The 18303-nt window shown below is 47.4% G+C and overlaps 1 protein-coding gene across 2 annotated transcripts in view; it reads right to left on the bottom strand.

Annotated features, from left to right (window-relative positions):
- LOC127577916 (ovochymase-2-like) overlaps window positions 1-18303 on the bottom strand; it is a 39898-nt gene that overhangs the window by 8106 nt on the left and 13489 nt on the right. The window contains exons 4-7 of one of the 2 annotated variants that reach the window (XM_052029592.1): window positions 17732-17904; window positions 16889-16984; window positions 15315-15465; window positions 11216-11415 (exon numbers count right to left, since the gene is read on the bottom strand). In XM_052029592.1, the coding sequence (XP_051885552.1) occupies window positions 11216-11415; window positions 15315-15465; window positions 16889-16984; window positions 17732-17904 (620 nt within the window). Of the gene's footprint in view, window positions 1-11215; window positions 11416-15313; window positions 15466-16888; window positions 16985-17731; window positions 17905-18303 lie in introns of both variants that reach the window. The other variant, XM_052029593.1, reaches the window with a different exon arrangement.

Genomic DNA, 18303 nt, shown 5'->3' with positions numbered 1-18303 from the left:
GCCACATTTAGAATATTGCATGCATTTCTGGTCACCTCACTATAGGAAGGATGTCGAGGCTTTAGAGGGGGTACAGAGGAGGTTTACCAGGATGCTGCCTGGATTAGAGGGCATGTGTTATCAGGAGAGGCTGGACAAACTTGGTCTCTTTTCTCTGGAGTGGTGGAGGCTGAGGGGTGATCTGTTGGAGGTGTATAAAATTATGAGGGACATGGATAGGGTGGACAAGCAATATCTTTTTTCCCATTATTGAGTGATCCAACACTAGAGGGCATTCATTTAACGTGAGAGGGGGTAGGTTCAGAAGAGATGTGAGGGACAAGTTTTTTACTTAGAGACTGGTGGATGCCTGGAATGCATTGCCTGATAGGGGGGCTTTTAAGAGGGGCTTAGATGGGCACATGAATGAGAGGAAAATGGAGGGATCTGGGCATTCTGTAGGTAGGAGGGATTAGCTATGTCGGCACAACATTGTGGGCTGAAGGGCCTGTTCTGTGCTGTACTGTTCTATGTTCTATGTAACCAAGTTTTGGAGACAGGCTATAACATGCAGCCTTTACTGACTTCTGCACTTAACACCTCGTCCCAAGGCACATTTTTGCAACCCAGTATGCTTGGTTTCACTTGACATCAACTGTGTCCAACTGTCCTGCAGGAGACAGAGCTGTCTGTTCATCAAGCGGTACACAGCAAACTGGAAACAGTTCCTGGACCAATAAACTGGAGGATAAACATTCACGTTCACATTCAGGGAGTTAGAAATCTGTTTGTAAAATGAACCTGGGAGCAAGGAAGTTGGTGGTCAGGAAATGTGATCACGAGGCTGATGGACTGCTGCTTAAAAACCCAACTGAGTCTTTGAGATAGGGAAATGGGGCAGTCCGATCTGGTGGGGTAGGGAAGCAGTCTTTATATGTGTGTTCTCATGACATGGAGGTCACTGACAAAAGCCAGGATTTATTGCCAACCCCGACCTCCCCTTGAGAAGCTGTGGAGAGCAACTGGGTTGACTCGACTACCTTAACCTTGCCTGGAACTTCTCTGAGGTGTGGAGGAACAGAGGGATCTGGGAGAGTTTGTGCACAGTCCCTGAAGGAAACTGGAAAGGGAGACAGTGGTTAAGAAGGTTTAGAGGTACTTACCTTTATGGCCAAGACATAGAATGCAAGGCGGGGGTTGGGGGGAACTGACGCTAAAACTGTATAAAGCATTAGCCAGCCCACATCCAGAATATGTGTATGGTTCTGGTCACCACATTACTGAAGGGCAATAGCTCTAGCTATGAGGAGAGGCTGTCTGGATTGTTGTTGTTTTCTGTGGAGATTGGTTTTGATGAAAGGTCTTCAGTCTGAAATATTCTCTCTCCATAGATGCTGCCTGGCTTGCTGAGAGTGTCTGATCTGAAACATTGACTCTGTTTCTCTCTCCACAGATGCTGCCTGACCTGCTGAGTATTGCTAGAATTTTCTGTTTTTCATTTCACATTTCCAGCAACTGCTGCTTTTTTTTTGTTATTTTTCAGGACTGAGGTGTTTGGAAACAAGAGAGACCAAAACAGGGTACGCAGAAAGCACCTTTTCCCCTGAGCAGAATTCAGTAACTAGCAGACAAGAATTATGTTCATTGGTAGAAGGATTGGAGTGAAGAAGTGAGGTCAATTAGGAATAAGATGATTACTTAAAAACAGTGGACTGGTGCTAAGTATCTTGGAACGACGGGCAAGGAAAGAAGGGAGGTGGTATGATAATACTGATTAGAGATGTTGGAAGGAGAGGATGTCCTTGATAGAGCAACGTTGGAATCCATTTGGTTAGAGCTATGAAGCAAAATCAGTGTGATCGAAAAACTGGGGGCTTCCAAGTACTGAGAGACAGAGAGAGAGAAGAGCATATCTACGGGAAAGTTAAGGGATGCACCGGAACTGTGGCCTTAATTACATGGTATGGATTGGGATAACGTTGAAGTAAAGGGAAAGGTGGAGAAATTTCTCAGTGCATTCAGATGGCGGTGAGGAGGCATACAGGTGTGAGGTGGATCGGCTGGTTGAGTGGTGTCACAACAACAACCTCACACTCAATGTCAACAAGACCGACGAATTGATTGTGGACTTCAGGGAGGGGAAATCGAGAAACATACACCAGTCCTCATTGAGGGGTCAGCTGTGGAAAGGGTGAGTAGCTTCAAGTTCCTGGGTGTCAACATCTCCGAGGATCTATCCTGGGCCCAACACGTTGATGCAGTCATGAAGAAGGCATGCCAGCGGCTCTACTTCATCAGGAGTTTGAGGAGATTTGGTACGTGACCAAAGACTCTTAAAAATTTCCACAGATGTACAGTGGAGAGCATTCTGACTGGTTGCATCACAGCCTGGTATGGAGGCTCCAATGCGCAGGATCACAAGAGGCTGCAGAGGGTTGTAGACTCAGCCAGCTCCATCACGGACACAACCCTCCCCAACATCGAGGACATCTTCAAGAGGCGGTGCCTCAAGAAGGCGGCATCCATCACTAAGGACCCTCACCAGAACACTCCCTCTTCTCATTACTACCATCAGGGAGGAGGTACAGGAGCCTGAAGATCCACACTCAATGATTCAGGAACAGCTTCTTCCCCTCCACCATCAGATTTCTGAACATTCCATGAACCCATGAACACTACCTCGTTATTCCTTTTTTTGTACTATTTTTTTACTAAGTCAGAGGCTTTTTCCCAGGGTTGAAATGGTTGCCACAAGAGGACACAGGTTTAAGGTGCTGGGGAGTAGGTACAGAGGAGATGTCAGGGGTAAGTTTTTTACTCAGAGAGTGGTGAGTGTGTGGAATGGGCTGCCGGCAACGGTGGTGGAGGCAGATACGATAGGGTCCTTTAAGAGACTTTTGGATAGGTACAGGGAGCTTAGAAAAATAGAGGGCTATGGGTAAGCCTAGTAATTTCTAAGGTAGGGACATGTTCGGCACAGCTTTGTGGGCTGAAGGGCCTGTATTGTGCTTTAGGTTTTCTATGTTTCTTTTTATTTATTTTTGTAATTTACAGTAATTTTATGTCTTTGCACTGTACTGCTGCTGCAAAATAACAAATTTCACATCATATAAGTCAGTGATAATAAATCTGATTCTGATTCCGATTCTGGAGAACTCTCCTGACTAGTGGGATCTCAGTCTAACCAGGAAGAAGGTAATGCTGGATCAATTGGACCAGGAACATTTGGGTAAAAGTGGTCATTGTATAAGATTTAGTTTAGTGATCAAGAAGGACATTCTAAATCAGAACTAAATGAACATTAAAAAAAAACCTGCAGACACTGGACATCTGAAATAAGAATGAAAATTTTGGGGGAAAAGCTCAGCAGGTCAGGCAGCAAAGGTGGAAAGAGAAACAGTTAACGTTTCATGTCCAAGACCTTTCACCAGAACTGAGACAGAGAGAAATAAGTTACTCCAGGTGGCGGAGAAGGTGGAGAAGACAGTTGGGACTTCAGGTTTCAACTTTACAAAGCACTGGTTAGACCACACTTGGAGTACTGTGTGCAGTTCTGGTCACCACACTATAGGAAGGATGTGATCGCGCTGGAGGAAGTGCAGAGAAGGTTCACCAGGATGTTGACTTTATTATGGGGTTATGCAAAATCTTTCAGGTGCAAGGACAAGTCCTTACAGAGTGAGAGAGATAAACGAAATGCTGAAACAAACAGAGGTGGTGTAACGTGAATCTCAGGTGAATTCTTCAAGTGAGAATCAAGTTCAGCGCAACATTGGACAGAGAAGTGAGGCTGAAGGTAAATCTGGCAATGAGCCTTCATCGGAATCGGAATTGGTTCATTATTGTCACTTGTACCGATGTACGGCGAAAAACTTGTCTTGCATACCGATCGTACAGATCAATTCATTACACAGTGCATTGAGGTGGTACAGGGTAAAACAATACACAATGTGAAGAGAATGGCAGTGAAGATAAAAGGGGAATAAAAAATAATTTTATCAGCATCCTGATAGAAAGTCGGCAGTAAGGGGTGGAGTGGGTCCAGTCAGGATGATGATGGATGATAAGGTGGAAGACAAGTCTAGAAACCTTAACGAGTGCTTTTCATGGATGTTTACTAAGGAAAAGGGTGACGACAAGATATCAGTTGAAGGTGAGGTAGTGTAAATTAAGGTACAAGATGTACTGGAAAAGCTTGGTATGGATGGCTTTCAGCTCAGATTGCTAAGGGAAGTTGGGATGGAGAAAGTGGCCGGGATTGTCAGAATTGTCCAGTCCTCCCTAGACCATACAGAACAGAGTTGGGTCCCTTCACCCCCACCCTGCCCATGCCAACTGTGACGCCTATCTACACAAATCCCATTTGTCTGCATTAGACCCATATCCCCTCTCCACCTTTCCTATCAACGTACTTGTTCTAATGCCTCATAAACATTGCAATTGTACCTGCCTCCACCACCCCCTCCGGCAGCTTGTTCCACACACCCAGCACCTTCTGTGTGAAAAACTTACCCCTCACATCTCCTTTATATTTGTACCCCCTCACTTAGACCTGTGCCCTTTAGTTCTAGACTCCCCTGCCCTGGGAAAAAAAGACTCTGTTTATCTCCCCTATCAATGACCCTCATAATTTTATAATCCTCTATAAGATCAGCCCTCAGCCTCAATATTCCAGTGAGAATAAACACAGCCTGTCCAATCTCTCTGTATAACCACAGCCCTCCATTCCAGGCAACACCCTGGTGAATCTCTCCTGCATCCTCTCTATTGCTGCCACATCCTTCCTCTCGTGTGGTGACCAGAACGGTACACAATATCCCAAGTGTGGCCTGACCAATGTCTCGTACAGCTGCAACATGACATCCCAACTCTTATACTCAATGCCTCGGCCTAAGAAGGCAAGCATGCCAAGTACCTCCTCCACCACCCTATCCACCTGTGTAGCCACCTTCGGGGAGCTATGGACCTGCACCCCAACATCCCTCTGTACATCAACACTCCGAAGGTCCCTGCCATTTATATGTCCTACCAAACTTGACTTCCCAAAGTGCATTACCACACACTTGTCTGGATTCAACTCCATCTGACACCGTTCCACCCATGTTCCCAGCTGATCTCTGTCCCGCTGCATCCTTTGACAAGTTTCTTCACTACTTACAGCTCCACCACTCTTTGTGTCATCTGCAAACTTACTCACAGTATCATAGAATCTACATCCTCAGCTACGTCACGTCCATATATATTACAAACAGCAAAAGTCTCAGCACAGATCCCTGTGGTACACCACTTGTTACAGACGTCCAAGCTGAAAAATACCCATCTACCACTACCCTTTCCTCCCAATCACCAAACCAGTTTTGGATCCAGTTTGCCACCACACCTCAGACCCCTTGTGCCTTAACCTTCCGGACCAACCTACCATGCGGGACTTTGTCAAAAGCCTTACTACAGTCCATGTAAACTGCTTCTGCCCCCACTGCCTTCATCAATTTTCTTAGCTACCTCCTTAAAAAACTCAAAAAAATTTGTGAGGCATGATCTCCTTGCAGAAAACCGTGCTGACTCCTCCTAATCAGTCCCCATCTTTCCAGGTGAACATAAATCCTGTTCCTCTGAAGTTTCACCAACTTCCCTACCACTGATGTAAGGTTCACCGGCCTGTGGTTCCCACACTTATGCCTACTGCGCTTTGGAACAAGGGGACAACATTAGCTATCCTCCAGTCTTCATGGCTAACAAAGGTGCAGAGAAAGATATGGATGAGGTGCTTAAGAGAACGGCTTGCAAAACGTAGGTTTTAGGTTGCAGGGAGGGAAAGGATGGAGAAAGAGGGAATGTCTGTGATGGAGCAGAGACAGTGTTGTCAAGGTAACAATTACCTTAAACATTTGGGAAAAAAACGAAGCAATGACAGATAGAGTTGAGGGGAGATTCAATAGAGTTGTACAAAATTATGATACTCTTAGAAAAGGTAGACTAAGAAAAATTATTTGCGTTAGTGTATTTTATCAGGACAGATTTAAGGTTTTGGGTAAGAGTTATGTGGAAATGTTTTCTCTGTTTATCACTTTTATTAGGGTTTTTGGGTGTAAGGGTTAGTTTTTGTTAGGGTTTTTAGTGTAAGGTTTAGATTTTTTAATAAGTTTTTTAAGTAGTCGAGTGGGGGCTGGACTGCGCAGGCGCGGCGCGGGCAGCTTAAAAAGCAAACAGCCTAGAGAGCGGGCAGCGTCGGAGTGGGCAGTGGAGTGAGTGGCAGCAGAGTGTTCTGGGCTTTGGCTCAAGGGGCTTCGGCGTGAAGGGGCAAGGAGGGTAAGTAGCTGGTAAGTAGGTAAAGGCAAGGTTTAGCTTTTGGTCATTATAGATTTGTAGGTGGGACTAACTAGGGAAAAAAAGAAAGGTAGTCAGATGGAGGACATGGTGGTGTGCTGCAGCTGTTTGATGTGGGAACTCGTGGACCTTGTTGCTGTCCAAGATGGCCACATCTGCAGTAAGTGCTTGAGGCTGGACGAACTTCGGCTCAGAGTTGATGAGCTGGAGTCGCAGCTACAAACACTGCGCAGCATAAGGGAGGGAGAGAGTTATGTAGACACGGTGCATCAGGTGACAGTCACCCCCCTTAGGGTAGGTACATCTGAGGTTCAGGAGGCAGATAGAATGGTGACGGTCAGGGGAGGGAAGAGGAAGAAGAAGTCAGGCAGGCAGACAGGACAGAGAGCCCCGGAGGCTGTTCCCCTCAGTAACAAGTTTTCTACCTTGGAAGCTGTTGAGCGGGATGACCTGCAGGGGCCTAGCTGCAGTTACCAGGTCTCTGGGCACTGGGACTGGTACTGCTGCTCAGAAGGGAAGGGTGGGAAAGAGACATGCGGTAGTGATAGGGGACTCGATAGTCAGGGAAACAGACAGGAGGTTCTGTGGCAGTGAGCATGAATCCCGGATGGTATGTTGCCTCCCAGGTACCAGGGTCCGGGATGTCACTGATCGGGTCCACAGAATTCTTGAGTGGGAGGGAGAGCAGCCAGAAGTTGTGGTCCATATTGGCACCAATGACATAGGTAGGAAGGGGGATGAGGTCCTGAAGAGTGAGTTCAGGGAGCTAGGCAGAAAATTGAGGAACAGGACCTCAAGGGTAGCAATCTCGGGATTGCTGCCAGTGCCACGTGATAATGAAGGTAGGAATAGAAGGAGGTGGCAGATAAATGTGTGGCTGAGAAGTTGGTGCAGGAGGGAGGGTTTTAGATTTCTGGATCATTGGGATCTCTTCTCGGGAAGGTGGGACCTGTACAGAGAGGACGGGTTACACCCGAACCAGAAGGGGGCCAATATCCTTGCGGCGAGATTTGCTAGGGTGGTTCGGGAGGGTTTAAACTAGTTTGTGAGGGGGAAGGGAACCGGAGGAGTAGGTCAGAGGAAGAAGGGGATGGGGAAAAGTTAGATCAAACAGGCAGAGAGGCTTTGGGGAAGGAGAAGCAGAATACAGGCTGTAAAAGTAGTAAGGTAGGTGGACTGAAGTGTGTTTACTTAAATGCAAGAAGTATCAGGAATAAGGGGGATGAACTGAGGGCTTGGATAAGTATGGGGGACTATGATATCGTGGCTATTACTGAGACGTGGCTGACGTCAGGAGAGGAGTGGATATTGAATATTCCTGGTTTTCGATATTTTAAGAGGGATAGGGAAGGGGGGAGAAGAGGTGGAGGGGTGGCGATACTGGTCAGGGACACTGTTACGGCTGTGGAAAAGATGGATGTTGTAGAAGGATCATCTCTAGAGTCCGTATGGGTGGAGTTAAGGAACAAGAAAGGAGCAGTTACTCTACTAGGAGTATTCTATAGGCCCCCCGGTAGCAGTAGAGATATAGAGGAGCAGATTGGCAGGCAGTGTTTGGAGAGAAGCAGAAATAACAGGGTTGTTATAATGGGAGACTTCAACTTCCCAAATATAGACTGGAACCTGCTTAGTGCCAAAGGTTTAGATGGGACAGAATTTGTTAAATGTGTCCAGGAGGGATTCCTGACGCAGTATGTTGATGGGCCAACTAGAGGGAATGCCATGTTAGATCTAGTTTTAGGAAATGAACCGGGACAGGTGAAGGATCTATTGGTGGGTGAGCATTTGGGGGACAGTGACCACTGCTCCATAATCTTTAAAATTGTCATGGACAGGGACAGGTGCAGAGAGGACAAGAGGTTTTTCAATTGGGGAAGGGCTAACTACGAGGCTATAAGGAGAGAACTTGGGAGTGTAAATTGGGATGTCCTTTTTGAAGGAAAATGTACCATGGGGATGTGGTCAATATTCAGGGATCTTATGCAGGATGTTAGGGATAAATATGTCCTGGTGAGGCAGAGAAGGAATGGCGTGGTGAAGGAACCGTGGGTGACGAGATAGGTGGAACGACTTGTTAGGGAGAAGAAGGTAACATACGTGAGGTATAAGCAGCAAGGTTCAGACAGGGCCCGTGAGGAATATAAGGTAGCGAGGAAGGAACTTAAGAAAGGGCTGAGGAGAGCTAGAAGGGGACATGAAAAGGCTTTGGCTAGTAGGGTTAAGGAAAATCCCAAGGCCTTTTTCAAGTACGTGAAGGGTAGGAGGATGGTTAGGGTGAAGGTAGGTCCGATTAAGGACAAAAGTGGGAGAATTTGCCTGGAGGCGGCGGAAGTGGGAGAAGTTCTGAATGAGTACTTCTCTTCGGTATTCACCAGGGAGAGGGGTCTTGATGATGCAGAAGGGAGTGCTGGTAGGGGTAATGTTCTTGAGGTTGTTGATATCAAGAGAGAGGATGTGTTGAAGTTGTTAAATAATATTAAGACAAATAAATCTCCGGGGCCTGACGGGATTTTCCCCAGGCTGCTTCAAGAGGCGAGGGAGGAGATTGCTGAACCGCTGGTAAGGATCTTTGAGTCCTCGTTGTCTACGGGGGTGGTGCCGGAGGATTGGAGGGTTGCGAATGTTGTCCCCTTGTTCAAAAAAGGTAATAGGGATAGGCCAGGGAATTATAGACCGGTGAGTCTCACGTCTGTGGTGGGTAAGCTGTTAGAAAGGATTCTAAGGGATAGGATTTATGAACACCTAGAGAATCATGGACTGATTAGGGACAGGCAGCATGGCTTTGTGAAGGGAAGATCTTGCCTCACAAGTCTGATAGAGTTCTTTGAGGAGGTGACCAGGAAGGTTGATGAGGGCAGTGCGGTGGATGTGGTTTACATGGATTTTAGTAAGGCGTTTGATAAGGTTCCTCATGGTAGGCTTCTTCAGAAGGTCAGAGGCCAAGGCATCCAGGGAAGCTTGGCTGTGTGGATTAGGAATTGGCTTGCATGTAGAAAGCAGAGGGTTGTGGTGGAAGGAGTGCCCTCGGATTGGAGGGCAGTGACTAGTGGTGTCCCGCAGGGATCGGTTCTGGGACCTCTACTTTTTGTGATATTTATAGATGACTTAGATGAGGGGGTGGAGGGCTGGGTTAGTAAGTTTGCGGACGACACTAAGATAGGCGGTGTTGTGGATAGTGTGGAGGGCTGTCGGGGCTTACAGAGGGATATTGATAGGATGCAGAGCTGGGCTGAGAAGTGGCAGATGGAGTTCAATCCGGAGAAGTGTGAGGTGGTACACTTTGGAAGGACAAACTCCAGGGCAGAGTACAGGGTAAATGGCAAGGTACTTGGCAGTTTGGAGGAGCAGAGGGATCTGGGGGTTCATATTCACAGTTCGTTGAAAGTTGCCTCACAGGTGGAAAGAGCAGTTAAGAAGGCCAATGGGATGTTGGCTTTCATAAGTCGCGGGATTGAGTTTAAGAGCCGCGAGGTTATGATGCAGCTTTACAAAACTCTAGTTAGGCCACATTTAGAGTACTGTGTTCAGTTCTGGTCGCCTCATTATAGGAAGGATGTGGAGGCATTGGAGAGGGTGCAGAGGAGATTTACCAGGATGCTGCCTGGATTGGAGGGTATTGAATATGAGGAGAGGCTTAAGGTGCTAGGGCTTTATTCACCGGAAAGGAGGAGGATGAGAGGAGACATGATAGAGGTATATAAAATATTGAGAGGAATAGATAGAGTAGACAGTCAGCGCCTCCTTCCCAGGGCACCAATGCTCAAGACGAGAGGTCATGGCTTTAAGGTTATGGGTGGGAGGTTCAGGGGAGATGTCAGAGGGAGGTTTTTCACCCAGAGAGTGGTTGGTGCATGGAATGCACTGCCTGAGGTGGTGGTGGAGGCAGATACATTGAACAGGTTCAAGAGCTCGTTGGATAGGCATATGGAGGAACATGAGATAGAGGGATATGCGGGAGGAAGGGGTTAGGTAGTGTGAGGGTGGTCTGATGGACGGCACGACACGGTGGGCCGAAGGGCCTGTTTTGTGCTGTATGGTTCTATGGTTCTATGGTTCTATGGTTTAGGAAGAACCTTTCTAACCAAAGAAGATTTATGAGAATGTTGCCAGGACTTGAGGGCCTGAATTATAGGGAGAGGTTGGGCAAGCTAGGACTTTATTCCTTGGAGCGTAGGAGATTGACAGGTGAACTTAAAGAGGTGTATTAGATCATGTGGGGTATAGATAGGGTGAATGCACTGTCTTTTTCCCAGGCTTGGGGAATCAAGAACTAGAGGGCATAGGTTTAAGGTGAGAGGGGAAAGATTTAATAGGAACTTGAGGAGCAACTTTTTACACAGAGGGTGCTATGTATGTGGAATCAGCTGCCAGAGGGAGTGGTTGAGGCAGGTACATTAACAACATTTAAAAGGCACTTGGACAGGTCCACGGATAGGAAAGGTTTAGAGGGATGTGGGCCAAACACAGGCAAATGGGACTAGCTCAGATCAGCATGGACCAGCTGGGCCAAAGGGCCTGCTTCTGTGCTGTATGACTCTAAGAGGACAGTTGGGCTGAATGGCCTCATCCTGTGCTGTACCTGAGTGGTAATTACCTGGAACTTACAGCCATATGTGGTGGAACCAGTCACTTGGAAAGGATATCGGATCCCAACCAGAGGGCAGTGAATTTGTGGAACTACGGAGATACAAGAGGGGGAAATGGGACTCATGGAACTGCTCGGCAGAGAGCTGTCACACAATTAATGGGATGAATGGCCTCTTTCTGCTTAGTCTGCGGAGAAGCAAAGAAAACATAACCAATCACACGAGGACAAGCTCTTCTGTTCTAATCACCTTCCCTATCCACACCCATTGCTTGCCAGTGTTTAGCCGATCCCATTAAGCAGACAGTGATTCCAATTCCGTACCGCTGTTCATACTCTGTTGAATCCATGATCTCAAAGCCTTCACCTTGGTGAAGACGCCGGGGGTCCCTCGGTTGTTGGGTGATTTTCTTTCATTGTCCTTCCAACTGCGGCCACAGCCCATCCCCCACGAGGTGACACCAGCCACGGTCCAGGAACCGCCCTCACGCCGACACATCAGGGGACCACCTGAATCACCCTCCGGTAAAAAAAAAGTGACGGATCGAATCACATGACCAACACAGCCGAGGAGAAACACTGCTGGTCACCAGCAGGATATCAGCCACTGGGTTTACTCCTCACAACAGGTTCTCCTTCCCACCCCCATTAATGAGTCGTCAACACATTGTTCTTCATGGGAGCTTACTGCGCACAAAATGGCCACACGCTTCCTGCCTTACAACAGCAGATGCGTCTCAAAAAGTATTTCAGCAGCTGTAGAGGACGTCCCAAGATCAAGAGAAATTTGGGTGTCTTTCCCCCTTTCTGATAAGGGAATGATACGTTACCAGACCTGAACACTTGTTCAATGTTCTACACACCACAGTTTGAGCTTTGAGGGAAAGCTACCCACTGTAACCCAAAAATTAAACATTTAACAGTTCGATACCTTCCAGAGGAAGAGGAGAAGGCCACTCCACCTCTCAAGTCTGTTCTGTCATTCAGTTGAGGGAGAAATGCCCAATCCCAGACAAATGGGACCAGCTTGGATAGATTTCTTGGTCAGCATTTTTAGATAGATTTCTTTATTAGTCACAATACATCGAAACACACAGTGAAATACATCTTTTGCATAGAGTGTTCTGGGGGCAGCCCGCAAGTGTCGCCATGCTTCTGGCGCCAACACAGTGTGCCCACAACTGCCTAACCTGAACACCTTTGGAATGTGGGAGGAAACCAGAGCACCCGGAGGAAACCCACACAGACATGGGGAGAACGTACAAAATCCTTACAGACAGTGGCCGGAATTGAACCTGGCTCGCTGGCTCTGAAATAGAGTTACGCTAACAGCTACACTACCATGCCTGCCCTGTCTGCCTCTCTTCTGCTTTGGATCCCACCCTCCTGCTGATCAAGTTCAAACCCTCCCTAGTAGAACCAGCAAATCTGCCCACCAGGTATTGGTATTGGTATTGGTTTATTATTGTCACTTGTACCGAGGTACAGTGAAAAACTTGTCTTACAAACCAATCGTACAGGTCAATTCATTACACAGTGCAGTTACATTGAGTTAGTAGAGAGACCATTGATGTAGTACAGGTAAAAACAATAACAGTACAGAGTAAAGTGTCACAGCTACAGAGAAAGTGCAGTGCAATAAGGTGCAAGGTCACAAAAAGGTAGATTGTGAGGTCAGAGTCCATCTCATTGTATAAGGAAACTGTTCAATAGTCTTATCGCTGTGGGGTAGAAGCTGTCCTTGAGCCTGGTGGGACGTGCCCTCAGGCTCCTGTATCTTCTACCTGATGGAAGAGGAGAGAAGAGAGAATGACCCGGGTGGGTGGGGTCTTTGATTATGCCGGCTGCTTCACCAAGACAACGAGAGGTAAAGACAGAGTCCAAGGAGGGGAGGCTGGTGTCCGTGATGCGCTGGGTTTTGGGATATTGGGCCCTCTCCAGTTCGGGTGCAACCCATCCCTCTTGTACAGGTCATCTCTCTCCCAAAAGGGATCCCAATGGCCCAGATGTCTGAATCCTTGTCCCCTGCACCAACTCTTGAGAGGAAGTGGTTGAGGCAGGTACATTAACAACATTTAAAAGGCACTTGGACAGGTACATGGATAGGAAAGGTTAGAGGGATTTCCTAAGCTCAAGAGAAATATGGGACTAGATCAGGTGGCCTTGGTTGGCATGGACTATTTGGGCCGAAGGGCCTGTTTCTGTGCTGTATGACTATGAATCTATGTCTCTAATTAGACTGAGGCTGATGTGCATTTTGGTTTGGCTCCATAGCCCTTGGCTTTTCCTAGAGTCACAGGTTTATACAGCACAGAAACAGGCCTTTTGGCCCACGTGTCCATACTGACCATCCAGTGCCCAACTACACTAATCCCATTTACCAGCCCATGGTCTACAGCCTTCAAGTACCTGTCAATGATTCTCAAATGTTGTGAGAGTACCTGCCTCTCCATTTGTAAAAGCTTTTGATATCCGATGTGGTTGAACTAGCAGCTACTGATCTTGTGTAAGAGACAGTTCCACACCTATGGTACCCCTTGTATAAGCAGAATCATAGGAGGCCATTCAGTCAAAGATCAAACGATTCAGGGTAACTTGCAGGCTGCCCCCCAGAACCACTCCTCATTGTTTATTCCTTGGAGCTTGGGAACATTCTGATGAACATGAAAAACTTCTTCCAAGATCAATGCCTCTTTCATGAGGTGTCCTCTCAAGGACTGTAGGTGGTATCACTGCGAACAAGAACTTGTCCAATACTTGCTGGCAGTCTTTGCCATGATCTTTCCTCCTTTATCATTAGGCTTTGAAAGGTCTGTTGGTGTTACCTCCCACACCATCTGGGATAGACGGTGCCTCTAGAAGGTGGCATCCATCACTAAGGACCCTCACCACCCGGGACATGCCCTCTTCTCGTTACTACCATCGGGGAGGAGATCCAAGAGCCTGAAGACCCACATTCAGTGATTCAGGAACAACTTCTTCCCCTCCGCCATCAGATTTCTGAACAGTCCATGAACCCATGAACACTACCTCGTTATTCCTCTTTTGCACTATTTATTTATTTTTGTAACTTATAGTAATTTTTAAGTCTTGCACTGTACTGCTGCCACAAAACAACAAATTTCACGACATGTGTCAGTGATAATAAAACCTGATTCTGATTGTTGGTCTGTGGAGGTCAGGTTATTGCTTGAGGTCCAAACATGACAAATAACTGGGCAGCACTGGGGTGCAGCTAGCAGACCAACAACAGAGAAACATCAAGCCGAGTTCAATCCCGACCTCAGGTTCTGTCTGTGTGGGGTTTCTCCCTGTGACCGCGTGGGTTTCCCCTGGATGCTCCCGTTTCCTCCCATATCCCAAAGGCACGCGGGTTGGTGGGTTAATTGGCTGCTGTAAATTGCCCCTGTGTAGGTGAGGGGTAGAATCTGTTGGGGGGGGAAGTTGATGGGAATGTGGGGTGAACAAATAAAAGGATTAATGTAGGTTTGGTGTAAATGGGTGGTTGATGGTCGGCATGGACACAACGGGCAGAAAGGCCTGTTTCCATGCTGTCTCTCTCTAGGATTCTATAACATCAGCAGGTGACTGAGTGGAAGGCTCACACCCCTCTGAGTTAAAGACAGAGGGTTCAATGCGCGCAAACCAGCATCCCCTTCACTGACTCCGTCTACACTTCCCGCTGCTTCGGGAAAGGAGCCGACATAATCAACGACCCCTCCCACTCTGGACATTCTCTCTTCTCCCCCTCCCATTGAAGGTACAGAAGGTACAAAAGCCTGAAAGTACGTACCACCAGGCTCAAGGACAGCTTCTATCCCACTGTTATCAGACTCTTGAACAGACGTTTCATACACTAAAAGATGAACTCTTGATCTCCCAATCTACCTCATTGTGGCCCTTGCACCTTATTGTCTGCCTGCACTGCACTTTCTCTGGAACTATAACACTATATTCTGCATTCTGTTTTCCTTTTTACTACCTCGATGTACTTACGTACAGGAATGATCAGTCTGGATGGCACGCAGACAAAAGCTTTTCACTGTGTCTCAGTACATGTGACAATAACAAACCAATACCAAATTTAGCACAATCTTTAGGCTGACCTTCACAGTGCAGGACTGAGTGAGTGCCACACTGCCAGGGGAACTGCCTGCACTCTCAGTTGAATGCAAACCATCTCATGGTGCTAACTTGTACAAGATCTGAGATGCTCTCCCTTCTACCCTGAGGCCAATATTCATCCTCAACTAACATTGTGGTTTACCTCATTGCTCTTTGTGGGATTTTTCTTGTGCATAAATTGGCTGAGATTCTTCCTATGTTGCCTCCAGCCAGGACAGCTCAGTTGGACCTTGATGGCTTCGGGAGGTGGTGCAGGGTGCTATATAAATGTGAGTCTTCCTTTATCCTCTTCCTTACCTGACATGCGTCTCTTCCCCCGCTGGGGAACCCCGCGCAGAGCAGCGTTTCCCCCTTGAATTGTTTTATCACCAATTGCATCACCTTTAAGCAGCTCTTGAAGTCCAGGATGGGTAGTTCGACCTCCTGTGGAGTGTTTGGCAACTTCCCACCTTGTGGACAACACAGAAATGACACAAGCATGCAAAGGTTCATACGAGGAGCAGGTGGAGACCTTCACCGTCGCTGGGTCAACATCCTGGAACTCCCTCCCTGACAGCACTGTGGGTGCACCCACATCTCAGGGACTGCAGCGGTTCAAGAAGGGAGCTCACTTCCACCTTCTCAAGGGCAACCAGGGATGGGCAATTAAATGCTGGTTCAGCCTGGGAAGCCCACACCCCTGGAATGAATGGAAAAAAATATCACTACAGTGGCTGAGTATGGCAGTCCTTGGAAGAGGGACTTCAGATGCAAGGTTAGGTAGAAAAGTGGGCATTTATCTCCTTGGAACAAAGAAGGTTGAGGGGAGGTTTGATGGAGACACAGGAGACTGCAGATGCTGGAATCTGGAGCAACACACAAGATGCTGGAGGAACTCAGCAGGTCAGGCAGCATCTGTGGAGGGAAGTGGACAGTTGACGTGTCAGATCCAGATGAAGGGTCTCGACCTGAAACATCAACTGTCCGTTTTCCTCCAAAGATTTGCTGGAGGTGGATGGGATCACGCTGGGTACAGGTAGAGCATAGGGAGTGAGGCTGTTCCCATTCACTGATGATTCAAGGCACTGATTCACAGTGATGGGTAAGACACGGGAGGAATCTATCCTGGGCGCAACATGTTGATGCAATCACAAGAAGGCACGCCAGCAGCTCTACTTGATTAGGAGTTTGAGGAGATTTGTTATATCACTAAAGACCCTTGCAAATTTCTATAGATGTACGGGGGAGAACATTCTGACTGGTTGCATCACTGCCTGGTATGGAGGCTCCAATGCACAGGATCACAAGATGTTGCAGAGGGTTGTAGACTCAGCCAGCTCCATCACGGGCACAACCCTCCCCACCATCGAGGACATCTTCAAGAGGCGGTGCCTCAAGAAGGTGGCATCCATCACTAAGAACCCTCACCACCTGGGACATGTCCGCTTCTCGTTACTGCCATCGGGGAGGAGGTACAGGAGCCTGAAGACCCACACTCAATGTTTCAGGAACAGGTTCTTCCCCTCTGCCATCAGATTTCTGAACGGTCCATGAACCCATGAACACTACCTCATTATTCCTCTTTTGCACTATTTATTTAGTTTTGTAACTTTGTCGTAATTTTTTATGTCTTTATGCCTTGTACTGTATTGCTGCTGCAAAACAACAAGTTTCACAACACATGTCAGGGATAATAAACCTGATTCTGATTCTGACTTTAGGAGAGGCATCAGGTAGTTATGATCAGGCACCGGTGCGTGTACATTACTCATCACCAGACCAAGACCCAGCACATCTAATCCCAATTGGAATTCCTGCCTTCCTTTTGGACAACAGGTCTTGATCTTCAGACTTTTGGCTCTGCCACAACAATGTCCCACACTCAGGCCTTACCCTCGGACAGCCGACCCCAACCAATGGTAGTGCAGATGGTTCCTGTATCAAAATTATCATCCTCTCCAGGAAGGCAGGCTGGATAAACATAAGAACCTGGAGTGGGAAAGTAAGAACAGTGCAGTTACTGGGATAGTCTTCCCAATTGGGGAGTAGTCTCCAGAACATAGAACAGTACAGCACAGGAACAGGCCCTTCGGTTCACGATGTTGTACCGAACTAATTAAACTAGTAATTAAATGCCCAATTAAACTAATCCCTTCTGCCTACACAATGTGCACATGTGCATATCCCCCATTTATGTGCCTATCAAAGAGCCTCTTAAATATCTGTACCGTATTTGCCTCCACTGGCAGTGTATTCCAAGCACACTCTCAGTATAAAAATCTTGCCCTGCACATCTCCTTTGAACTTTTGCTCTCTCACCTTTAATGCAAGAAGTTGGAGATTTCGTTTTCATGTCTGTGTCACTAAGTTCTATCAAGCTGTCAGAAATATACAACATCCAATGGTCTACCAAAGCCATGAAGGTGTGTACATTGGAACAAAAGCCTTTAAGGGAAAGAGGTCAATAGATAAAAAGAAAACACGAGAGACTGCAGATTCTGGAATCTGGAGCAACACGCAAAGCGCTGGAGGAACTCAGCGGGTCAGGCAGCATCTGTGCAGGGAAATGGACAGTCAACGTTTCGGGTTGAGATCCTCCATCTGGTCCAGATGAAGGGGCTCGACCTGAAACGTCGACTGTCCATTTCCCTCTAAAGATGCTGCCATGACCCGTTGAGTTCCTCCGGCATTTTTTCTGTTTGCTCAATAATCAAAGGCTGTTTCACCAAAAGTTACCAAAAGTGAAGTTGCCACTGAGTTCCAGAAGAGCAACATCATACTCGACAGGGTAGGCGGCCTTGAACTTGGGGTGGATGATGACTCGCTTGACTGTCTGGGTTTGCTCCTCGCTCTCTGTGTTCTTCAGGTTATGTTCCCCAGCTGTTACCTTCAACACGGACAGGATGTTCCTGAGGAGACCAGGGATAAGCAAAGAGTAACATTGCAGGAGAAACACTCATCGGCCGTCTAAAGCCATAGAGTCAGACAGCACAGAAACAGGCCCTTCCGCCCACTGAGTCTGTGCTGACCATCAAACACCCGCTTACGCTAATCTTTTTTTATTCTCCCCACGCTCCCATCAACTCCCCCCCACCACCCTGATTCTACACACTAGGGAGAATTTACAGCAGCCAATAAACCTACCAACTCCAAACACCCCTTCTGTTTCTTACCCCCCCCACACTCCTTTGTCTTCCCTTATTCCTGTGGCTCCCTCACCCCGCCTTGATGACCTGCCCATCTCCTCTCCTCCCCTCCTTTATTCAGAGGAGATTTACGAGGATGATTCCCGGAATGAAAGGGCTGAC

Source organism: Pristis pectinata, chromosome 14, assembly GCF_009764475.1.
Source record: "Pristis pectinata isolate sPriPec2 chromosome 14, sPriPec2.1.pri, whole genome shotgun sequence".
NCBI lineage: Eukaryota > Metazoa > Chordata > Chondrichthyes > Rhinopristiformes > Pristidae > Pristis > Pristis pectinata.
This window is presented reverse-complemented; position numbering and strand designations above follow the sequence as displayed.